This window comes from Phyllostomus hastatus, unplaced genomic scaffold (genome assembly GCF_019186645.2).
Source record: "Phyllostomus hastatus isolate PE091 unplaced genomic scaffold, TTU_PhHast_1.1 phas_contig_1162, whole genome shotgun sequence".
Taxonomy (NCBI): domain Eukaryota; kingdom Metazoa; phylum Chordata; class Mammalia; order Chiroptera; family Phyllostomidae; genus Phyllostomus; species Phyllostomus hastatus.
In genome coordinates, this window is record NW_025333537.1 from 10,680,244 (window position 1) to 10,705,692 (window position 25,449).

The 25,449-nt window shown below is 56.8% G+C and overlaps 1 protein-coding gene across 4 annotated transcripts in view; it reads right to left on the reverse strand.

The window, feature by feature from the left end:
* The window catches only part of CLIP1 (CAP-Gly domain containing linker protein 1), a 90,116-nt gene that overhangs the window by 59,421 nt on the left and 5,246 nt on the right, over nucleotides 1–25,449 (reverse strand). For all 4 annotated transcript variants that reach the window (XM_045841620.1, XM_045841619.1, XM_045841612.1 and 1 more), the window contains exons 2-3: nucleotides 4,772–4,965; nucleotides 1,400–1,953 (exon numbers count right to left, since the gene is read on the reverse strand). In XM_045841620.1, coding sequence (XP_045697576.1) covers nucleotides 1,400–1,953; nucleotides 4,772–4,850 — 633 coding nt within the window. In that variant the 5' untranslated portion in view covers nucleotides 4,851–4,965. The remainder of the gene's footprint in view (nucleotides 1–1,399; nucleotides 1,954–4,771; nucleotides 4,966–25,449) is intronic.

The window sequence follows — 25,449 nt, forward strand, 5'->3', positions numbered from 1 at the left end:
ACCTCCCCAACCGCCGGCACCTGCAGAGCGGCCTCCTCCCGCCCTCGGCCTACAGAGGAAGTCGTCCTCCCCCGCACCCCCACCCCCCCACCCCGTCAAGGGCCCGCCCCTCCCCCCTCCCCAAAGGAGCTCTGTCACTGCTCCCACTGCCATGTCCCCACACTGTCCCTCTAGGCCACTCTGTCAGGAGACGGAACACTCTGGACTCGGCCATCTTCCAATACGTAAATCAATAAACCAGCCCAGTCTCCCCCAGCCCCATCACTCTTCCTGCATCAGCCCGAACCCCTGTTCTCCCCCACACCCACCGTCTTCCAGGAAGGGTCGCCCAAACCCAGACTCGCCCACCTGTCTGTCTATCTACAACCGGCCAGAGTGACCTTTCCAAACTGCGACCTCGTTGCACCCCTCATCCTGCTCCTGCTCCCGCTCCGAAGGACAGAACGAAAATCCCTCGCACGGCCCAGCCTCACAGGCCCCGGGCGGCCCGGGCACCGGCCCCTGCAGGCCCCAGCTGCTGGGTAGCGAGCGTCGCCTCCGACCGGGCGCTGGCTGCACCCGGGGAAGGAAGGGCCCTGGCCTCTCCCTCGACACGCCAGCCCCTCCTCATGTCGAGAGTCTGCCCTTTCCTCCGCTAGAACGTTCCCTCTCGCCACCGCCGCCGCCCTCGGCCTGGCCGAGTCCCCGTCCTCGGGGCCACCTGAGTCATGACGTCCTCGTGGAAGCCTTCGGTGGTGAGTTAGACCGGCCTGACCTTGTCACGCTTTCTGTTTCAGCAGCCCACCAGCGCCCTATGTGACTAGTGCTTTAATTAACTCTTCCTCACTTTAGTGGGTGGGAAGGAAGACATGCTTGTGCATTCTTAAAGCAAAAAGCCATTTGCAAAAAACTTATATAAAGACATCTAAGGCCTCTCCTGAAACCTAATGGTTATAAGTTATAAATTCACGATGCTTTTGGCCACCATGGTAGAGAAAACTAGAATCGAACAGTGCACACGTATGCTCTTCCTATGCTCAGACTACACGGCCAGGTTCTGATTTGTATCATGTTTACGTACACACTGAACAACTGGCAAAGCTGATTCACTTCTCCTTAAGTGGGAGGCTGTCCCTCCAGAACAGACCCTGAGCCTGCCTTCCAGCCCCTCCTCAGTGACTCCCCCTGCCCCGCCCCCCCTGCCCCAGTCCCATGGAAGGTCTCTGGACTCACCAGCACCCCATCTCCCCCTGACCCCCCTGTCCCGGTCCCACATGAAGACTCTCAAAGGCCTCTGGACTCACCAGCACCCTGTCTCCCCGACGCCCTCATCCCGGTCCCACAGAAGGTCTCCGGACTGACCAGCACCCCATCTCCCCCCAACCCCCGCCCTGGTCCCACGGAAGGTCTCTGGACTCACCAGCACCCTGTCCCCGATCCTGAGCTCCCGTTCTCCCTTCTTGACCGAGCCGGCCTCCGAGAGGTTGGAGGTAGACTCGCTGGCAGTCTTCGTGAGGTTGCTGATGGGCGGCGTGGCTGGGGCGTCCTTCGCTGCCGGCTGGGACGGCTTCAGGGGAGCACCGGCGGGGGGCGCCGGGGAGGGGGCCGTGGACACAGGAGATTGCGCCCGGCCGGCGGGCGCCGCCTGCAGGCCGTTGGCCTCATCCTCGGCCTGCAGCTTCCGCGCCAGCTTCGACGGCCGCGTGAAGATGCCCTTCAGGGGCCCGCACTGGAAGTACCGGACCCCCGCCACCGAGCCGTCGTTCTTGCCGATGGGCTCGTCCAGCACGATCCCGGCCCACTGGCCGGGGGCGAACTGGGTCTCCCCCAGGAACTGGATGAAGCCGGGCTTGTTGCCATTCACCCAGACGCGCTCCCCGACGCGGAAGTCGTCCACAAACTCCTCGGGCGCCTCGGCGGGGGGCGCACCGGGCGCCTTCTCGCTGGGCACCGGCTTTTCCGCGGGGGCTGCCACTGAAACAGAAGGGAGGGTCAGAAAAGGTCCACCCTCACTCTCGCGCGCACAGACGGCTCCCGGCTTCCAGGAAAACAAACCAGGGAAGGCCACGAGCAACAGGAATGGCGGCCGCTCTTGGAGGGGAGTTCTGCTTTTCCCCTTTCTTTTTCGGCAAGGAGGCAAACACCGCTCGGCCCATCACTACCGTTTTCCATGCTGCGGAAACTGGATGAGCTGGTGAGGTTTAGTCCTTGTTTGCAAGTAAGACAGGAAGCAGTCGAAACAAGCAAACCAACGAAAACCAGTCCTTTCCCCAGCGTTCACAACACAGGTCTGGCTTCACCCTGCACTCCAGCCCCACCCTGAGCGTCAGGAGCAAACACGCACACGGCCACGGAGACGGGCTCTGGTCGCGCTCGCCGGCGGCCCGTGAAAGCTGGTGAGACCCGGACCGTGTACCAGAGGCCAGCGGTGAGGTCTGACGCAGGAAGGAGGGGTTCCACGCTGCGGCCCCTGCATTGTCATTCCAGGACAACCATGTAGCCCCCCCGCCCCGCTGCCCTGTTTGCTCGGAGAGCTGGCGACCCAGCGAGGGGAACAGCACATCTGCATCTGGCCCGGGAAGGCGAGATAGCTGTGTCATCGCTACTCTGTGGCAAAGACAGACGCTAGACGTTGCCAGAAATGGGATGTTCTCCCCGGAAACGCATTCAAGCATTCACCCTGCAAGCGTTCAACAAGTATGTCGTAGGAGCTGGTGAGGAAGACCCACCTTCTTAACCCTTCTACACTGACTAGCGTGTCGTGACCTTAGGATGCCACACGGCCTCTCCGAGTTCCAGTGCCCCCTCTGTAAGGGGCAAGGGGTATCTGTCTCGAGGGTTTAGACTCATTTGTAAATGAGTCTTCAATGAGAAACCGTATTCATTCACGCCGCACGTGTCTCTTGAGCTCCCCCCATGCTGGGACCAGTCCCAGGCAGTGTTTTCTCTGGGGGACAGAGCCAGACAGCACGGCCTGGGCCCTCACGCGGCTCAGGCTAGCGATGTGGAGACGGGCGGTAGGGTCAGGCGGCCTAAGTGCAATGGAGGACACAGCGCCCTTGGGGGGAGCAGTCAGGGAAGGCCTCCTGGAGAAGGCGGCGCGTGGCCTGACACCTCACGAGCAGCCATCCACCACGCAAAGGCTGGGCAGCAGAGCGGCCTGGGGCTACGCCCCTTTACACCGCCCCACGGGAGACTGCGGAGTTTCCATCTGTGGAGGATTTTCTTTTCTTTTCTTTCTTTTTTTTTTTAAGAGGCGAGTCAATGCCCTCAGGTAGGACAGATAATAATCCATCAAAGGCAGGGGCCAGCCTGCGTGGCTTTTCAGAGCCGGCTCTAGCTTTGTACACCAGCAGCTCCTCTTCCCAGGGGGCTGCAAGCTCGGATTTCTGAAAAACGACCCACACAAGTGCCCCGAGTTCCTTGGCAATCCCTTCCTTTCAAGCTCGGAAGTTTCAGTGTTAGTGAGCTGCTTTCCTCTTTTAAAAGACCCAGGTGTGCCGGGCACTGCTGGGGACGTGGAGCTGAGCTCTCACGAGCCCTGGGCCCTGGGCCTTTGTGTGCGAAGGGGTCGTGCGGGGCGAGTGCCGCCGGGGAGGCAGTGGGCTCCGGAGCTGGGCCGAGCGCCACAGCGGGAGGCCTCTCGTGGGGCGTGACGGGGTCTTCCAGGGAGGAGGACGGGGCCCAGGGGAGGAGCACAGATGTCAGCTCGGACTGCTCTCCTCAAAGCTAAAGAGCCCTGGACCAAACCCATTCCTCCGCAAGTCTTCGCTCTGTCACAGCGAAGGTTTCCTGCCACCTAAACTGTTGTATGTCCTTTCTGACAAAAACCAGGCTATACCCGACACAGGGGATGTACAGAACTGGGGATCGCCATTCAATTGACAAACGTTTACTGAGCTCCTACCATGTGGCAGGCGAGGCTCCGGGTAATGTGGGCAGATGCAGCAGTGAAAAAACAAACGGACAGACAGACAGACACACACACACACACACACACCAAGACCCCCGCCGTCTGGACGGCCAACAAGCATCTTCCCAGAGGAGCGTACACAGTGCTGCGCTGGATGCATCACGGTGGGCCCCCGTCCGGAACGGCTGGTGACACGACACGTCTCGCTGCACGTGAGTCACGTAAAGAGACACGTAAAGAGACCACAGAAGCAAGCGTCAGAAGCCCTCCCTCCCGTGCCTCTCTCAGCAAAGACTTAGACGGATGGTCGTGAGCCACAGACCAAAACCGTGGAGAAGGAGGCGGAAAACAGACGAGGAAGGGGCTGCTGAAGGTCATCGGGGGCAGGGGGCCCATCCTCGAAGTGGGGACGGTCCCCTCAGCGGCTGGACTGGAGCCGCGGCCCCGCCTGCACCCACGACGGGTGCCAACGCCACCTCCCTTCAGCTGGCACCGCCTTCCAGTCCAGACTAGTCTCCGTCTGCTCCACGCACCCCCGCACCCACGGCCCTGAGGAACGCAGGAGACGCGTGGGGAGAGAGAGGGAGAAACCCAAGAACTGCCTGACCCCCGCGGGCACCAGCCACGAGGGCACCGGACGGTGTTCATCACCGCACACGGACCCGGCCGCACGCAAGGGGGACCGACCGCCTGCAACAAAGTCAGCTCCTGGCTGATCAAGACTTTCAGACACAAGAGGCTGTTCTGTTGACTACAACTTTTTCAAGCACTCTCAAGGATAAGAAGTTCTGTAAGAGACTGTCCTCTGAAGACCTTCACATGCAAGTCTTCCCAGGGGGCCACAATCTCCCCGCGGTTCGGGGAGACGGAGGGCCTTACCGGCGGCCGGCGCCTTCACGGCTGTGGCGCCGGGCTTGAGGATCTTGGTGGGCACCTTGAGCCCGCTGGGCCTCAGCATGCTTGTGCTCGGTGCGGCGGGGCCGCTGCTCTTCCGCGCCCGGTGCCACTATCTTCCCCGGACCATCGACACAGCTGCGGGGGGTTGCACCGTGGAGCCGGCCTCCAGGTGACGTCTGCACAGAGAGAAACACAACAGGGGTTCAGAATCGACGGGAGAAGGAAGGCAGGAGCAGCGGTTACTGTTCAAGGAGCTTTCACAGCCCGCACTTTTTCTTATTGTGTCAAACCACCTCTGCACCGAACCTAGGCACCCAGGAAACTGGGTGCTGAAGGCAGGATGTGCTGCGGAAACGGATTTGAGAGCCATGCCCCGACCGCCCTGAGGGCCAGCAGCCGACAGCAGCCAGGCGCTCGCTTTTCCTTGTGGCGTCCAGTAGCGCCGGCTCCGTGCAGCGCCGACACCCAGCAGCCCGCGGAAGAACACACGCCAGGCTTAACGGGGGCGGGGGGGGGGGGGCGCGGCCATCAGATGGACCCGAAGCGCAGGGAAGAACAGCTAAGTATTGAGATCACCTGCTCACACGGTAATTAAGCAGTGTACCAAAAAGAAGTAGATTTATGAGGAATGCAACCTCCACACAACAGACCTGAAATCTAACAAAAAATGATGCTGTTTCCTAATAACTGGTTATAAAAACAACACTGAACGCCAACATACGTAATGTTCCATTTCTTGGGCTGGCGGGTGGGGGGGGCGGTGTGCACGGCATTCAGGTCACTGTCCACCACGTGCACACGAGTCTCCGGGGTCTCGCGACACTGCAGGTTCTTACACACACGCGTGCCCACACCCACGCCGACGGGTAGAATTCAACATTTTTAAACGTAAAAGTACACCGAAATGAAGAGAGATGATCACGTTCTGCAAAACTGAGGAGGAGGAGGAGGACCCGAGAGGTCTTGATGAGGGGAGTTAAAAGGAAAGTGCCGGTCTCCCTGGCGCGGGAAGAGGGCTCCCTGGGGAACACGCATGGCGCCTGAAAGCAGGCGCGGTGGCTGGGTGGCTCGGGGACAGGGACAGGGATGGGTGGGTCCAAATGGCAGAGTCGGGAGGACACAGCACTGAGGACACCCATCACAGCGCCTCAGAACTCCAGGCTCGGGTTCCTGACAGCAACCAAAGGGGACGGCATGTCTCAGCATTTTTCTCATTACAGATACACAAAGTTCTACTCTGTGAACTTCGATTTTCCAAATCCGTCAGTGCGACTCAAGAGTCGACTCTTTGAGCGAACGGGTGAAGAAATGAGTCCTGGGCTGACACAGCCGAGGGTTGGATCGTGGGAGTGACCCAGAGATATGCCATCCCGCTGACCCCGACCCTGACCCCCGTTACAACACCCCCTGAGCTTCTCCAGGTGCGGCCCACGCACCTGGTGGCAGGGCTGCGATGCTGCCCGCCTCCTCCCACCACCCCACACGTGCACTGCCGGTGGGCGCGGACTGCGGCTGCCACGCCAAGGCCACGCACGGGACACTCTTCCCTGCGTCTCTGCCACTGGCGCCCGCCGGGGAAAGGAGCCACTCTCACAGGGGAACGCGATGAAGCAGAAGAATGAGTAATTTTATCGAATTCCAACCCTTGAGCAACACACGCCTCTTCAGCCCTCCCCGTAACAGGACGGGAAGGACACGGGGCGCTCCGGCTGGACACCGCGGGATGGCGAGGGCCCCGGAAAGGCAGGCGCGCACCCGCGGCACCCGCTGGGCCAGCCGCCCGGCTCACGGACGCCGCCTGTGCTGGGAGGATGACTACGGTCCCTGGGGCCCCGGCCGCGGCAGGTATGTCCTCGAACGTGAACTACGTGAGTCTGGCACTTCAAGGAGCACAACTCTGTGTTGACGATGACAAAATTTAAGCTTCCGCTGTGAGCTTGACAGCTTCCCCGTACGAAAGCCTTTTCTGATGAGATCGATGGTATGATGTGTGGTTTTTGATATCGTATAATGAAGTGTGCCAATAATCTTCCAATATTTGGAAGATCTCGTAACTCGGTGAATCAGTATTTTCCGACCAACAATGCAAGATGTTACAAGATCATTCATGGGTAAAGGATTCAGTTGGAGCACAAATTAGACCAATGGATTTTTATGTAACCATAAACGTTCGTTCATATAGTTTCAGATTCTTCCGTTAAGAAACTCCAACCTGTCAAGTTTTGGGGTCAAAGAAGAAAACCCATAATTATGTGAAAGTGCCCTTTTCCCCATTTCCTTCACGTACTTCGGCCAACGCAGTGTGTTGCTGCAGATTAAATGGAGAACCCTTGTCTCCTGTTAAGCTAGACACTACAGAGACGGGCAAGAATGTGAAGCAATGCCATCTTCTCACTAAACGTTTTTATTTTAGAAGGCAGTAAATCTTCATTTAAAATGTATACAATGCATAATGGGCCCGTTACTACTGCTAGTGAATTCATGTACTTTAAACCTTGTGTTTTCACCTCTAATCCATCAACAGCTCGAACCCCCCACACAGAGGCTCCCTGGAGACCTCGAGGTGCTGAAGCCGGTGACAGGGCCTGGGGAGCGGTCGGAGGCCACTGCGCTCGCTGCTGCCGCGCACCCTGAGGCTCGAGGGTTCCGAGCCCTCGTTCGGGAAGGCTGAGCTTCCAGACCGCGTGCTGACAGATCTGGCCGGCGTGTCCGCGATGGCAGTGCTGACGTCTGTCGCTGTTACAGCGCCAGCTGGGCGTTCACGACGCAGGGGGCCTGGACTTAGCACCCACGGAGAGACAAGCGTGTAACGCAGCAGGATCGCAGTGGTGCGCGGACACCGGGCACTTCTCCACCTAAAACGGGCGGTCGCCAGGGGGACTGGCGCTCTGCCATCGGTGGTTCCGAGTGCGCGGCATCGCCTGGGAAGCCTCAGGGCCCCCCACCCCCAAAGCCCGCTGGGGACAGCTCTGGCAGAGAGCCCCTCAGGGCCTGTCACTCAAGGCCTGCTGGGACGCTGGTGCTGGGGCTCTAAGACCACGGCCGGACGACGTTCATTTTCTCAACCACGCGCTCACAGACTGCCCAGCTGACCCGTGCCCCCAACAGCCCCGCAGAATCCTTGGTGCTTTCCGGTCTGCCCACGGCTGCTCCAGGACGCGCCCTCGACCCCGAAGGTCCTTTCCAAGTCCAGCTGCCTTCATCGGCTGAGACCCGACTCGCGGGCAAACCCAGGCACTCACCCGCCCCGCGACGCCTTCCGCAACCCCCGCCGAGGGAAAGGTGCCGGTCCTCACACCTCCCACGGGGCCCGAGACCGTGTCTCCGCCCTGACGCCCAGCACGCGCAGCTGCGTGTGCGGCATCTACGGGTCCCGCCAGCCTGCGATCGCCCCGAGGGGGGAGACCGCGCTCCACTCGGCGTCGGCTTTCCCGCGGTACTTCCCAGACAGCGCTCATCAAGTAGAACAGACGCGGGAAAAGGCCTCTGTTGTTTAAGGGGCCCACAAACCAGCAGCGGAGTGCGCCAGTGGTTTCAGAAGTCACACTTGCTGCAGGCGACGGGAAAAATACACAGCGCAGACTTACGCTCGAAAACATGTGCAATGCGGCTGGAGAGGGAAGACACACATACGTGGGGAAGAAAAATTAGAATGTGATGCAACTTGTGAGAAACAGCAAACCGTGGGGTGATCCTGGAGGGGGTCAGAAGGTGGGGGGTGGGGGGCAGCGTGGACGGGGGCAGAGAGAAAAGGCTCCCGGCCCAGGCAGGGTCTGAGCAGGGCCAAGGGAATGCCCCATCATCCTACAGGCGTCAGCAGCCAGGACTTCTGAAGAGAGGGAGAGGGAAAGGAAATCCAGAGTAGGCGGCGAAGGGAGAAGGGAGACAAGGATGAAGCGGGTGATGAGAAGGTGGGAAGCTCAGGTCGGCTGACGACATCCGAAGACCCTGGTAAGAAGTCGAGTTGGAGAAGCAGATTGCAAGGAGACTCCAAAGAGCCTCGGAGCTCCGTCGAAGAGCTGCTCTGCCCAGATTTTACTCGCCTCGCACGCAGGTGAAAGGCCGCCTTGACTCCGGGATTCTACGGGCACAGAATGAAAGGTGCCCCCCGCCCCCGCCCCCAGCCCTACACTTGTTTCCCGGGTCCGTTTCAGTCATGTGACCCTAACCACCAGCACCAGGCAAGGATTTAAGCCGAGGGCTGGCAGCCCCTCCCCAGCGGCATCGGAGTCTTTCTCCGCTCCAGCCACGGGCACCGGGGAATAGATGGGGGTGGGGGGGGGGTGCCAGGGCAGGTCTTCAGTGTCAGGGGAGAAGAGCCGTGGGCATCCGAAGTCGACGATTAAACGGACTGCACAGGAGGGTTCTCACCTAAAACCTGCAGACACCACCTTAGCAAGGATACCCTTCCAGAGGCCATAAGGATCCGACTCCCCCGAACACAAGGACAAACCCCAGACTGGTCCACGGCTCTGGGCCCCGGCGGAGGGGGGCTGTGGGGACAGACACCCCCCCGCGGCCTGCTCTGCCCGGTGACGTGGGCGGCCGTGCTGTGAGACGCTCGCCCCAGTCTGCAGGCCGGGCTGCGCGCTCCGCTTCCCAGGTCCGCCCCCTCCGACGGGGCAGCCAGCAGCCACAGGCGCTGTTTGAACTTCGAGTTTTTTCAAACGAAATAAAAGGAAGAATTCAGCTCAGTCACACCAGCCACACGTCCAGTGCTTGGGAGCCACCGTGCAACTTCCAGAACAGTCGCCACCACCGCGGGACGTTTTCCGGGACAGCACTGTTCTAGAACCTTCTCCGACCAGGGGCGGTCTGCTCGCCACCGAAGCGCCCTTCCGCGTGGTCACCTCAGGACACTGTACGCTTATTCGAATAATACTGCTTTGGTCAAAACACTTCTAGCCCCTCGTTTGCAGGTAAACTCAAGAGACACTCTGCAAGCTGCACGGTACCGGTGACCCAAGGGGGCAGGGGCCACGTCAGCCTCTTGATGCTCCGCTGATTTGGCTCTAAACTGCTACGAGCCGTTTCCAAAATCGGAATCACAAGCCCCCAAAACTGGAATAACACACGACGACGGACCACAGTGAAAATGGACCCAGGCACACCGGGTAACCCCGAGAGTTCTGGAAGGCAGTGCTGGCGGCGCTGCTGAGCCAAGCGGGCACACGGCCCCTGGGGAGAGAGCGTGCGGTCTGCTGTGCTTGTCACTTGCTTGTGGTCACTCTCCTCTGCAACCTCACTGGCCAGACTGCAAGGCTGCAACACACGCTGCAAGCGCCAACCACCCCGGCACCCGACACTCACGCCACTGACTGACGCTGTGACTCTAATATTTTTCTAAGCCAAGAACCACTTATAAAATGTTTATCTCTAGAACCTAACCCGCTTCCGAACAGGCAAAAGTAGCTACTATTTTGCTTGTACACGCTCAGAAGGGAGAAGCAGGAAGAGCCACCTACTCCTAAGCACCAACTACGGACCACGGAGGGGGCTCCAGGAACACTCGCACATCGGGGGTCCCTGACCCCCGGGCGGCAGGCCGGTCAGGAACTGGCCACAAGCAAAGCCGGCCCGAGCTCAGCCTCCTGTGTCCCCCCTTCCCCTTCTTCCGGGAAACTGGTCCCAGGGGCTCAAATCGTGGGGGACCACCGTCACAGACGGCTCCACCGGCTGCACAACCCCTTCCCACTACCTCCCTTCCCCTGAGGAGGGCGCCGTTCCCACCCAACAGGAAGCCGTGCCGCTGAACAGCGACGCTGGAGGAACGGTTCTGCTCGTTTCGGCGGGACCTGCAGACTTGCGAGACAGAAAAGCCAGGCCTGAAATAAGCACAGATTCTCAACTAGATCAGCACTTTAATACCCTGGTTTGCGATTTAACGCTGAGGTCTGATCTGAAGGACAAATTGAAAAGGGCGAGATGTTTATTTCAGGGAAGCAAATAACCTTTAGAGGACTCATCCTCTCTGATATTTCAAAAACAGACGTGTGCCTCGTATGTCTTGAGAATGTCAGCTGTACCCCAAGTGAGGGTTCCAGGAAGTAGAACCGGCTTCCTCCCACCCAGTAAAAAAACGTGTCCTGCCCTCCAGGGGTTCGCACATGTTTGTCCGTCGTGTTAGATGTTAGAACATGCCAGCATCTAGGGAGATGGCAAGTGATCACGGCAATGCTAGTACATGGTAAGAACCACAAATGTTAGCTGTTATTATTTCTAAGAATCCAACACCCCACTTTCTTTTTTAAATGATTCTATTTATTTTTAGAGAGAGGAGAAGAGATGGGGAAGGAGAGGGTGGGACACACCGGCGTGAGAGAGAAATATCTAGCACCTGCTCTCACACGTGCCCCTGGCTGGGGACTGAACCCGCAGCCCAGGCAGGTGCCCTGACCAGGAACCGGACCAGCCGCCTTTCTCTCTGTGGGACGAAACCCACCCAACAGAGCCACGCCGGTCAGGGCTCAAGCACCCCACTTTCCTCTCAGATGTAACCTCTCTCACTGCACATTAGTTAAACAGGACAGCACACACAACTCTGTCTTCTACACAACTTTTCAGAGGTTGGGGATGGAGCTCAAGACCATAGCCTTTGTGGAACACTGGACGCACAGTTACTGCACTCACTCCTTTTAAATAAGGAATCACCTGAAACATGCCTCCCGGAGGCAAGAATACTGAAAACACCCAGACGATAAAAGAAATTATTTGCAGTAAAAAACAAGGCGCGAAGGCCTGTAAGGGGGTGGGGAGGGCGGAAAAAACATGACTCCAGTCATGAGCCCCGAATCTGGAGGTGCAGCCAGGGCCACAGGACGCCGTCTGCAAGACACCGAGAGAGGTCCCCGTCCCCGCTGTCCCAAGACGCCCCCGGGCCCAGCCCCCTGCCGACCCCACTGCCACCCGCACCCCATCCCCATTACTCTGTGCCGCAAAGGAGATCTTGCAGAGAGACTGGAAAGTCCAAAGTCGAACAAGCATTCGGTTCTATTCTCCCTGTGTAAGAATAGGGGCCGAACACACAGAATCGCTGGTAACAGTGAAAACGGACCAGAGGCAGTTACTTGCTGTCCCTACAACGCAACTTAAAACCGGCAGTTTCGCTCCCACAGCCCCCGTGCACCGGACGGCTGGTTTCTAAGACGCTGCCTCACAGACATCCCGGTTGGAGAGACGCGTTTGAAAGCGACACGCCTGCTGAATCCGTGCGGGGCTCCTCGCTTCCAAGAAAGTAAATGGCCCTGACAGTGCGGCTCAGTGGGCTGGGCAGCGGCCCTCACAGAGAAAGGTCATCAGGTCGATTCCCAGTGAGGGCACACGCCCGGGTGGTGGGTTCGGTCCCCAGTCCGGGTGTGTGTGAGAGGCAGAGGTACCCAACTGGTGTTTCTCTCCCTCTCTTTCTCCCACCCACCCCCTCTCTAAAAATGAATCAATAATTTTTTTTAAAAAGAGAAAGTAAATGTTTTAATATTGTAGGTCTCGCATGGTTAGGAAAACAGGGGCACGTGACTGCCACAGAGGGAGAGCCAGAGCACACGGAGGACAGCGCTCTGAAGGAGCATCTGCTTCCACGGGTGGGGTGGTGGGTCTCCCCGACACCGACGTGCTTTGTGCGGGAAAAAGAGGTAAACCCCAAAAATGGGGGGCGGGTAATCTCTCACAGGATCAAACTTAGAAGAAGGGTCCAACAATTTAAAAAATTACACAAACAGAAACCAGACACCCTCCCTGCCCCCCCCAAAAAAAAAGGAAAAAAAGGAAGGGTCCAACATCTATAAAAAAAAAAAAAGACGGGAGTGGATAATTTATCAAGCGCTTGCACAACCCTAAAAAAAAATTATACGTATTAACGCTCAAAGACCACATTTCTGGGCATTTGTGTGAGCCCATGCCTCTTCCTCCAGCTCCAGCTGAAACAGGGACAAAGAGCACAGCCGTGCATTCAAAACCCAGAGGTGACAACGTCTCCACTGCGATGCGTGTGAGGCTAGGTCTCTGTGTCATACATAACTGGTACCACTGATGACCAAGTCTCTTCGTTTCCCACTGTTCCTCGCCCGGTGCCACAGACCAGCCTCCACGGAACAAGAACACTGCGAGTACTTGCAGGGAGCGGGGCAGCGGACAGCGAGTTTCACAGCAAACAGGGCCCACGGCCATAACAATGCCATCACTGCAGAGAAGAGTTAACCGCACACTCGTGCGCACAGCATGTCTGCTCTGCTGCGGACTTCTCTGTTGGTTCATGTCCTGCCAGAGACTGTAAACAGTGGTTTTCCTGGTACAGCCCTTTTCAGGAAACTATGGAGGCACTCATATCGGTGTCTTTACTGTCTATCTACAGAACTCACGGAACAGTCAACACACATCGGTAACACGGACACAGCAGTACCTCATGGCGTCCTCGGAACGGGGCCAGGTGCCAGCTCACGTCCCACCAGAAGCCAGGCAAACATTTTGAGCAATCCTGGCTGTGAGGTCACGAGTGAGGACGACCTCACAAGCAGGGATTCTGATGCTGGTCTGCCCGGAGGAGGAGGCAACCTCAGCCCCTGGAGGAGGAAGACCCAGAGGGTCCTGTCTCCCTGGGCCCGGAGCCGGGGACTCGGGAAACGTCCCTTCTCCCAACAGACGCCCCTCCCGTCTCCATCCGCAGCACCTCCTCGCTGCTGACGGGCACAGCCCACCAGGCAAGCGGAGGAAAGCACATCGCCCAGGAACCCAGCCCGCCAACCAGGTAAGGTGCGTCTGCACATCTCACGTTTGCAACTTTTCACTCACATTCGGGTGGAAACGCGTTGTCTTAGTGTCCTCTCCTCGAAAATCAGGCTGTGCTTAAGAATTCCGAACTCTAAGCAGGAAGTAAGCACCCAGTCAAATGTTCTCCCTGCCTCGCCACCCTAACGCATCACTGGGTTCACAGCCCCAGTCTCCCCTCTGCTCACTAAGGGTGAGGACGGTGACGGGCAAGCAAGCTCATTTCGAAAACGCCGCAAGTGCGAGCCCTCGCCGCAGCTCTGCGGTAGCGTGTCTTTGCCGAGAAAAGGCGACATCGCCAGAGCGCTGGGGCCATGCTCCCCCACCCCAGCCCCACCTGAGTGGAGGCATTTGCAGGCCAGCACAAAATAAGTGCAAGTTTATTGATATTTCTATGTGGTTAAGAAGTCTTAACTTGGAGGGAAAGGTAACGCAGGATTAGTAGTAATTATCTCCAGGTGCTGGGATTACTGCTAGTTTTTACGACTTCTCCGTGTTTTCTTGAGTTTCTCAAATTGTTTTTTTCAAGTTTTTAAAAAGATTTTATTTATTTTTAGAGAGGGAAGGGAGGGAGAAAGAGAGAGAGAGAGAAACATCAACGTGCGGTTGCTGGAGGCTGTGGCCTGCAACACAGGCATGTGTCCTGGCTGGGGATCAAACCCGCGATGCTTTGGTTCACAGCCCGCGCTCAATCCACTGAGCTACGCCAGCCAGGTGGGTTTCTCAAATACTATTTTAATGAACAGGCATAATTTCATATGCAGGAAAAAGATGTAATGATATCTGAGCTACAGTGAAATGACTCCAAGCGGGGACTTGGGAAGCCGACTCCACTGAGCTGCTGTCTACACAGGGACATCAAGTGCGACTCAAGGCCAGCAGGAGGCGCACGTGCAGTGGGCAGGTGTTCGCCAAGCCCATTCATTCCAGTCCTGCAGTAAGGGGCGGTACTTCCCAGGTCCCTCGCAGCTCAGGGTGGCCACGTGCCTGAGGTCCAGCCAATGGAATGAGAGGAGCATGGGGGGCGTGGGCGTCTGCTAGGCCTCAACCGGAACCTCTCCGCATGCGCAGTCCCGCGTGCTCGAGCCCTTCCAACAGCCTGATGAAGATTTACTGGGCACGCGGACCACGTGGATCGAGGACGGCAGGATTTCCACGTGGAGGAAGCCTGAACCCCTGAATCCCTCCTTCCTCCCCATTTCTTTATTAGGAAAAACCTACGCTGGACTTTTCCACGTCTGAAAATAAACTTTTATCTGTAAGTCACTAAAATTAGCGGTGTCTGAACAGCAGCTAGCCTATCTTACTTAATGCTGAGGCAAAGAGCTAAAAAACGCTGCTTAAGTGTTCTGGAATCCTCTAAGTAAACTTGGACTCGGCTAAGTAAACTGCTCAAAGAAACTTTCAGGATGAGCACCTGAGATGAAAATGGTTCATACCACAAAAAGCACAATTATTCAAATAATAAATAAAAGCACTATAGTTTCTGAAAAGCAAAAAGGCATTTTCCTGGCAGAAGCAAAATACGTTTAAAGAACAAGTGTGGTTACAGCCAGCTCCAACTTAAGACTGATGGGGAGTTAATAAACACTGTGTTAGGTGGGGGTTCTTCCTCTCTACTTCTGTGTATGTTTGACACCTTCCACACAAAGTTTTGATTGTAGAAGATATTTTAGTAAAATCCAAACCGCACTGCCTTCTCAACCCCTCATAACCCTACAGACGCGTAAGCAATTTATAGAAATAACAGGTTCTTCAAAACATGCAGTTCCTTCACACACCCAGGGTGTAAACTGTGGTCAAATAAAAATAACTAGTCTTCATAATTTTTCTCTGATTTCTGAAGTTTTACTTAGGTTTTTTGTTTGTTTGTTTTTCAGTTTACCCATAAATTTGTGGCTTTAAAAACCAAATGCATTGCCCTGGCTGGTGTGGTTCAGTGGACTGAGTGCTGGTCTGTGAACTGGAAGGTTGCTGGTTCGGTTCCCACTCAGAGCACATGCCTGGGTGGTGAGCCAGGTCCCCAGTTGGGGGTGCGTGAGAGGCAACTGATCGATGTATCTTTCCCATGTTGATGTTTCTCTCCCTATTTCTCTCCCTCCCTTCCCCTCTCTCTAAAAATAAATAAACAACATCTTTTTTAAAAATGTGTGAAAAGACAGACCCTGAATTCCGTCCCCGCGGGGTGACCCTACACAGGTCTACAGCCCCTTCCCAGGCCCTGACGTCCCCCCATCTACAATCTGAGGATACTGACGACATAAGACCCACTTCTAACTCCATCCTTCTGGGGTTCCACTGTTTGGGATTTCAAATCCAAACTCAAGTGGCAGGGCAGAGATTCCAGAGTGAAAGGCAAGCAGCTGTGGCTCTGAGGACGCCAGAGAAAGAAGAGCCCTGTGCCATCAGCGGAGCAGGACCCGCACCTGATAAGACCGGCTTCTAGCAAGCGCAGCCTCTCCTGGGACTCCTGGGACTCGGAGCCCGGCCTTGTGGTTGTGTCCTCGAGGCAAATCACGTCTCCACACTTGACCTCAGCCCCTTTCCAAGTCCATCTGGTCCCTTCGGCAAAACGAACACACTCCTTTGTTGACCACATCTGGGAACTCCGCTGGGAGGCGAAGGGGGGTGAGGCACTGGCCGTGAATGGAACGTGGCCGGAGAGAATTCCACCGGCCCCCAGACGCAGGCTGCAGGCTGCGGCAGCCACCTGGGGAAACCAGCGGCGGGCGGGTGACGGGCTTACCTGTAGACAGCTGCACTCTGCGACTTCCGTGCTCCCTTCTAATCCTCAAAGGCTATGTGGCCGTGAACTTACTCACGGAGGGAGGAGGGGAAGGAGATCCGAGAGAAACGGAAAGTCTATAGTTTGAGAGGGAGGTGTTCCTGAAGCTGCCTTTCAAGCCGAGCGAGAGGAAGATTCAAAGGCTGCGTGTGTTCTAAGACCCTGTGCCTGGGCTGGGGAGCTTCCTCCCCAGCTCGATCCTGTCCCCTGAAGTCACGGTTATGTAAGTGTCTGTTGTGTGCTGTGTCACTCGCTGTCCCCCACCCCCAACACAGGAGGCACAGTGTAACCTGAGCCTGCCTGCTTCAGCCACAGGACACATTACACAACACTCCGGTAGCCTTCCAAACTGACGGGCATTTCCACCAAAAAAAAAAAAAAAAGGCAAGCCGTCCGACTGCTGCCCCCCTCGGTGTCACCCACATTCCTATCTCTGCACGTACAGGAAAGACAGAAGGAAGCAAAACTGGGGAGCCCTGATGCGTGTTTTCTTCAGCCCCCAAGTAAAACGCGGAGGGTTTGATCTTCACAGGACACTGCCAGAACCGAATCAATACGCTGACAGGCCTGCCTGGGAGCAACTTAAACCCAGCTCACACCGAACGCAGCTCAAGGTCCACCGGTGGGACGTGCACGCTGATGCCCTGAGCGAGTGGGCTCTTTCCACACCCAAAGCCCACACTTCCTCGGGAACTGCCGCCCGGGGAGCACAGGTGGGCCGGCCCCCTGTCGCCAGGGTCTTCTCCCGTTCCGCTTCCTGCCCTCTGGCCGGCCCCAGCCACCCAGCAGCCTGGGCAGCCTTCTGTTGCTGAACGATGACTCACACTCACTCCCTTCTGCTTGCGCTCGGCGCTATGACTAAGTCCCTCGTGGTCCGGGAGGAGCCTTGTCTCGGCATCCAAGAGACCTGAAAAAGTATCTGGTGCCCAGGGAGAGTTCTGCGAAGCTCTGCGCTGATTCAGCATCCAAACAAGAACCCACAAACGGAGGCGCTCCTGCACTCTCAAACCGGAGCGTCGAGCGGCTGTAACTCACCCCCCCCCCCCCCCCGGCATCTGTGGACGGGAGGGCGTTCGAGGGCTTCCCTCAGTGTCTCCCGCGGGACACACAAGAGCCGCAGGTCTCAAACCATAGCATCACCTTTCTCGACACAACTATACTCTTTCAGGTCAGTGCTATCCAACAGAAATACAATGACGGACACACTTACAATTTTGAATTTGCTAGCAACCATGTCTTTAAAAATTAAAAAGAAACTGCTAAAATGAAAAACACCTCATTCAATCCCATATAATATCCACAATATTACTCCGAAAGGGAATCAAAATTAAAATTATCAATGATCCATTCCACACTCTTTTTCTCACACTCGGTCTCTGAAACCCCTCGTGTATTTTATATTTCACACTGAGATCACCTCTCAACGTGGACCTGCCCCGCTCCCAGTGCTCGCCAGGGCGCACATGGCCGTGGCCGCCGTCCTGGGCGGTGCCGGCCTGGAGCGCGTGTCTGGGGCAGCCTGTGAGGTCGCTCCCAGGCTGGCGCTGGCGGTGAACCCGCCACGACCCCCGGGTGGGGGCCACTCGCCTTGCCTCCCTCCCTGCAGCACGCCGGCCAGGAAAAGAGCAGAAAAACTCCTGCATGGCAAACCGTGGATAATTTAATCGCTCTCCAGGGAAAAACCAGCGTTTCCAGTAGGAGGACCCTTAAAACCCCTCTCTGACGGGAGACAGGGCGAAGGAGCCCCGCTGGTGTCGTGTGACTCTGCCCAGGAAGAGTGACAGCTCAGCCCTGAGCCTGGGAACACGCCCACGTGAAACTCCAAGTCCAGAGACTGCATTGCAGGTGACGGTACGACCACTGAGTCTCGAGAGACAGGAACGGAGCCTGAGAGTCAGGGACGGGCGGACCGCGCAGGAGGCGGCACTGCGAGCGCGAAGGACGGCGGGAGAGCGGGCACTGTTCTCCCGAGGCACCTGGGCTCACGCCGTCCGTCCATCTGTCTGCCTGCCGGAGACCAGCCCCACGTGGGTGGGAGGACCGCGGGCCAAGACAGGCTTGGGCACTGGAGGGGGACCCGCAGGAGAAGGAGGTGCAGGAGGTGACCGCCTTGGAGTCACACCCTCACTCTCTGTTTCTTGCGAATCAGACATTTCCCCTGTAACCTTCGGTAAAGGGCCCGTGACCACAGTTTAGAGCATCAGACCAGGGAAGACAAAGCACTGCCCGCGTTGTGACATCCAGGGGGACCTGTCGGTCTGGATAAAGACACGGGCTCCTCCCCGGGGGGTGGAGCGGGAGGCCTGTCCTCCTGGGCAGCGCACCTGGCGGGCAGGTGAGTGGTCAGTCAAGGGGAACTGACGGCAAGGGACGTGATGCCACCTTCGGTCATTGTTCGTCCCTGTGCGGCCCTCCCGGGAGCTTACCCCTCGAACACAGGGAAGACGCGTGTGATGTCACCAAGCACCGTGCAGGGCACAAGCCACAGGAGGGCCACTGCCGCCAGTGCGGGTGGAACAGGCAAGAGGGCGAGCAGGACCCCGGGGTCTCGGCAGCAGGTAGGGGGCTGCTTTAAATGGCAACGGGACCACCTCACACGTGGGAGGTGAGTCTACGGGCCGGCGCCCCGACGGACGAGGGGAAATTCCTGATTCCCGGACCCCACCCCCGCCAGCAGCACATTCCGTGACTCGGAGAAACGAGAAGATGGGCCGGGACCCTGGTCTCGGAGCCCCGTGAGAAATAAACACACGGGGAGCCAAAGAGAGCGGTTTTCCGGCGTGGAAGGAGAAAGGGAATCCACCTTCTGGAGGGCCGACTCCGTCCTCCAAGGGGGCGCCTGACGGGGTGGAGCCTGTCCCGTGCGGGTCCGGCGGGCCGGAGCACCCGGGAACCGTGATGTTCTCACCGGAGCGACACCACGAATACCGAAGCCCGGCGCGGAGTCCAGAACTTTTCAACACGGTCCAGCAGCAGGAGCCTCTGCCTCTAACTGACACACCACCCCTATGCAAAGTAAAAAACAAAGTTCAGGAAACCCCTGCTTATTATTTAACTTTTCACATACACGGAAAAGGCAGCATCTTAGTCTGGCTTGAAAATGACCGGCATTCGCCAAGGACCGCCGGGCTAGAGGAACCAACAGAAGCTTGTAAGGAGTGCAAGGTGCCTGGTGCCTCTCTCACGGTTCACTCAAGTTATTTTCGTGCCGCTTCCGATAAACGCACGGCGAACCCACGCGCTGAAGGCGGAGCTGGTAACCACCCAGTTTTATGCTGCCCAATGGGTACACGTCAGAGACCATTATAAAGCGCGACACAAAATAACACATCAGGTAAAGGAAGGGAAGAGGGAGGAGACAGGAGAAGAACACCAGCCTGACTACGGTGCCGCCCGAGGGTGCTCCCGCTCAGCTCCATTCCTCCCCGTCCAGTGTATCACCTCGGTCAGCGGGATCCACTTGGTCAGCAGGATCCACTCGGTCAGCGGGATCCGCCCACACTGACTCCCAAGAGCCGTGGATCACAGTAAGAGCAACTGCAGCTATTCTTCAAAATCACGGACGGACCCCTCCCCGGCCACGGGCTGGGCATCGTCCGGCCCAAAACCAAAAGGTCGCTGATTTGATTCCGGGTCAGGGCACGTGCCTGGGGTGCCGGTTTGGTCCCCAGTCCGGGACGTGCGAGAGGCAACCGATGGATGGTGTCTCTCTCACACCGATGTTTCTCTCCCTCCCTCCCCTCCTCTCTAAAATCAATAAGCATATCCTCGGACAAGGATTAAAAACAAACCCAAAACACCATGGTCCTCACTGTCTTCACCAACAAGTAACGGCCCGGCCACTCCTTGTGAATTCGGATCAGCGTGCCTTTCCCGTGGGGAGGCGCAGAAAGCTCACTGAGGGTCACAGCTACGCGACCGGTCCTTTTTCCCTCCATCCTCGCGGATATACACAAACACCCACATTTCCTCAGAGACCTCCAACCCCTGGGAACCTGTCTTTCACACCTGGACAGGGCCCGCCGCTGCCACCCCTCGGGGCTCACCAGGGAAGCTCACAGAGAAGGATGGGAGGGTCCCCGGGAGCACCGCGCGGGGTCTTCTCAGCCCTCCGCCACCCTGCCGCACCCGAGGACCACCAAGATCTACTTCCGCTGATGCTTATCTGCATGTGTACGCATTTCACAGATACTTTGTGCACAACGGAGGGTACAAGTTTTTAATTGGTCCGGATGCAAACTGCTTTAAAACGAACTCAGGGATTCAGAACACACACTAAGCGTCCCCCAGCAAGGGCAGCGTCCGAAAGATGAACGACAGGCAGACAGGACAATCGCCGCTCACAGAGACGGACGTGCGAGGCCCGTGCAGACACCGGAGGCCTGACGCAGGCCGGTCAGGGCGAGAAAACTAGTTTGCTCCTTAATGCAGACGGCGGCGCGAGGGAGCTGTTACTTCCAGTTTCTGACGGGCAGGGCCTCACAGAGCAACCCGCGGAATCCGCACAGCAGCCTCAGGAGCTGGTCTGAGACTGCCGGACAAGGAGATCCTGAGAAAGCTCTCGCCACACCTTTCTAGCAAAGTCAGGAAGTAAAATTTTAGGTAATTGAAGACTCAGTTTAGGGTGCCTGCTGCTGCATGAAGTCAGAATAGAGGACCGACAGAAAGACATGACCCTATGAAAAATGATTGTCTGCTTGAAAATTACATTCTTGGGTTGAAAGCGTGTAGGACACAGTACAGGCTACAGGCTCTGCCCAGAGCGCCTGAGTCCACAGCAGTTTTGTTTTTTTTAAGGGGGGGAGGGGCCGACACCCAGCCAAGGCACAGAGAGCTGGAGCATCAGACAATTTTCCGGAACTCCAGGCCACAGTGTGAACTGCCTGCAACTATGAATATCTTCGTTCCTTGCAGGCTGAGTGAAAATTTATTTTTATGCTCCTGCTACTTAGATCTAAGCAAAAAAGCAGCAGCCTCCCAAAGTTCCCCCCCTCTGCAAAGGAACTGAAAAGGGGTGGGGTAGGAGGGTGGACTTGAAAAGCTGACTAATTTGAGCTATTCTGCTCCTTTACACAAGTTTCTGAAAAATCCTGGGGCTTTGTAACTCCAGCGCTACCAGCCTCAGAGGGACTGAAATGACTGGGCCTAGTTAGTGTCTCCCAGAAGAACATACTTAATAGGCCAGTGGCCATCAATCACATTCATGTGTGAGGAGGAGCGAACGTACTTAATGCGGCCTCACACAGCATCAGGCCGAGGAGAGGCCTTTGCAATCTAGTTCAACTTCCTCATTTCACTACGGGGCGGGGGGAAATGCTTCTAAAAAGTGAGATCACTTTAGGGCCGCAGTTACTCAACAGTCTAGGACTTAAACCCCAATCTCCAGCTGAGAGAGTCCTCACCCAGAGTATGCTGAGTACAAAAGTTTCTGGCCCACCCTCCTAAGAGCAAATGCGTGTGCACTGTTTGCTCCAAACAAGAAAGGAGCACGGAGACAACTCACCCAAGAATCCATCACTGCCGTGTTGTTTTTTTCTCTTTATAAAAGCTTTTTTATTTTCCCTTTGCAAATGAGCAAGTTTAATAGAGTCCATGGGTTCACCCCGCACCCACCAGGGTTATATAGGTCTCTCAGGGGTGTACTGTTTTTTTCCACTCTGAGTGATGGACATCTGTTGGGGTCCCCGTCCCAGGATTACAGGTCTTTAGATCCCATGGAAAAGTGACCACACGTCTATAGTCACAATACGTCCTGAAGGATACCTGCCTCCTTCCAGGGACGATGCCGCCACCCCACTCACAAGGCCCTAAGGCAGCGCTCTGAGCGGCCACCCTACGCGCTGCCCATGGAAACGAGAAACGGGCTGCGTTTGGATCTCAACGCCCCACTCCACTGCTGGTTACTGCTGTCCCTGCTTTGGGGACACAGACACGCAGAGCAGGTTCTGCCTCAGAAAGGACCCTCCCTGCACACCTGCCCCCCCCCCCCCGATGAAGCTGTGGAAAATAACACTGACGGGCACACCGGAGGGCCTGGGACGCGAGGAGCACGGGTTGTTTCTCCCAGCTGAAGGTCTGGCTCCCCGTTCCGAACGAGTTCTGCAGGGGCAGCTGCTCAGTAAGAACATGCCCCTCGGTGATGGCAGCGCCCTCCCGCCCGGACTGACTTTCCATAACACGGCAGGAGAAGAGGCTTTCCTCAGCCGGGGCGGCACAGGCGGGTCCCCCGCCCCCCATCTCGGATGAAAGAGGAACGTTGAGGTGCCGATTCCTTCAGCAACAGGGGATCGGGAGAGACACGGGCCTTCAACGGAAGGGGGCGGGGGAGTTCCGACACGCTCTGGGCTTTTCACAAATTCATCTCGTCCTTGCAAGGACCACAGGAAGCAGCCGTCCTCCCCGATTCAGAGGCCAGAAAACTGAGCCCCGCCAGGCGGGGCAGCTGACGCAGGGTCTTCCCCAAAGGGGCACAGCTGGGGCTCGCTGTGAGGCCACGCCCGCACCCTCACTCGCACCCTCACCCCCACCCGGGGCCCCGGTTCCCGAAGAGCAGCCTGTGTGCCTGCCTCACAACTTGGGGCCCCCGCATCTAGGCTGGCCCTTCCCCACAGCGGGCACCCGGCGGATGCCTGATGAGTATGTGAGTTAAAACGTCACTGGTGACTGGTAAACTCAACAGCAACAACAAGCAACCGGATTCAAACTGGACAGAGGGCTTTAATGGACATTTTTTTCAAAGCTATACGAATGGCCAATAAGCCCATGAGAAGGTAACAGAATATCACAAGCCAGGAAGCTAACCAAAACCACAATGAGCCCTGGCTGGTGTGGCTCAGTGGATTGACTGCCAACCTGAGAACCAAAAGGTCACTAGTTCAATTCCCAGTCAGGGCACATGCCTGGGTTGTGCGCCAGGTCCCCAGTAGGGGGCGTGCAAGAGGCAACCACACATTGATGTTTCTCTCCCTCTCTTTCTATTTCCCTTCCCCTCTTTAAAAATAAATAAAATCTTAAAAAAAAAAAAAACCCCACAATGAGACACTACACCTGACCCGCTACGGGCCCTAATCAAGCAGACAGATAACACCAAGTGCTGTTGGTGAGGACCTGAAAGAAGCGGACCCTTGTCCCTGCCGGGGGCACGGCCGCTCCGGGAAAGTGCGGGGGCCCCTGAAAAGGCAGAGCTCCGATGCGGCGGACCCACTCGGACACTTGGACGCCGGTGTTCACGGCAGCACCACTCACGGCAAGTGAGAAGTAGAAACCACCCACGCATCCGTCAGCTGATGGGAACGCGAAATGTGGCGCGCCCACACGATGGACTATAATTCAACCGCAAAGAGGAATGAAGTATGGTTACGTGCTCCGATACGGGTGGAGCCCTGAAGACATTTTGCTAAGTGAAAGACATCGGCCATACTGTACAGTTCCATCTATACGCAGTGTGCAGAAACAGGCGAAGCTACAGAACCGGAGAGCACGGCGGGGGCCCAGGGCTGGGGGGCGGGGAGGAAGAGCCACGGTTCCCGGGCACAGGGCCTCTTCCCAGCAGGAAGGACACACTCCAGCACTGGCCGTGGCGACGCTCGCACCACCCCGAGCAGCAACAGTAGCGGGCGCGCCCATGGGGTTCCCGCTCGCCCCCGACGACCAGGCCGGTCTGACCCAACATCAGAAAAAACGACGCGCGCAGAAAGCTCCCTGATGCTAAAACGCTGAAGACCAGGGGGATGGACTCCCCGCCGCACCCGGCCCCCTCCCCGGGGCAGGGGTGCCTCCCCTGGACATCAACCCGAACTTCTGAGTCTTTTTCCCCGTCACCTGCTCTCAGACCACGGGGCAACAACAGGCTGATGTCTCAACATGCCCCGTACCTGTGCTCACCTGGCCCACGATGTCCTACCTAAGCTGCCCTCGCACGGAAACTACCCTAGGCCTCCGTCGATGCCCAAACACAAGCGCTGATGCCTACCTCGGAAGCCTCCCTGGGTTCCCTCCCATACACACAACCTCCAAGGCAACGGATCGCAGCGGCCACCACCCCTCCCGAGAGACAGAGAGCTCCGGGTACCCTGCCCGGCACGGAGTCTTCCCAGCGCTCGACAGATGCGGGATAAATGGGCGTTCTGACGGCTTTCTCCCACTCCACGGACACGTTCTACTGGTCAACTTCCTCGGAGAGGATGCGCTGTGGATTTCACCCCTCGCCCAGACCCGCCAGGTGACTGACAGGCCCCCGGTGACAGGGACCGGCCTCCCGCTTTCTCCAGCCTCTGGCGTTTGAAAGGGCTCCCACGGTTGGTTCCCTAGGGACCTCTGGTTCAGCACGGCCGAGTCCCCTGCATCAGCACAGCAGCGCCGTGGGCCGTGGGCCGGACTGGGCAGGGTCGGCCCCGGCGAACAAAGCGAGGAGCCAGGGGGAGAGGGCGAGCGGCTTGCCCAGGCCCGCGGGACTCACGAAGCCGAGCCTGAAGCAAACCCAGGGCCTCAAGCTTGTTAGCAGTAGTTCTGATTCCCCAGGCTGGTGTGCCGAGAATACTTCCAGTGAAAATATTACACTTTTAGTCACTTAAAATAGAAATACAGATTCGGATGAGTATTTTTTTATGTATAAAAAAGACTGGAAAGACATGCTCTAAAATACTGAAATGATTTTCTCTAGACAGAATTATGAATATTTTGCTTTTTTCTGTGTGTTTTTTTTCTGTGTGTTTTATGCCTTATGTACTGAATGCACATAATATAAAATAATATGTGTCATGAAAAGGTAAGGGCCACTTGGATTGTACAACTAGTATATAAGGAAGAAATAAACCTAAGAATCTCAAAGAAACATAGTAACTTCACTGAAAAACTGAAATTTCAATCTGACTCGGGTACTAGATTCTCAATGGAACCACCTAAGCAAGCAGCAGGTGCCTGGCGACAAAAATTGTCAGTGTGGCTTCAGGTGACACATGTTTTCTTTCTGGTCGCCTGCATGTGACACTTAGTGGTAAAAGTTTTCTCTCACAGAGGCTGTAAAATAATTACGCTGCTTATAAAGTGTATTTATTCTATAGCCTGGAAAAGAAAAAGTCTTAAATAGGTTCCTTCCTGCCCAGGGTATTAGAAC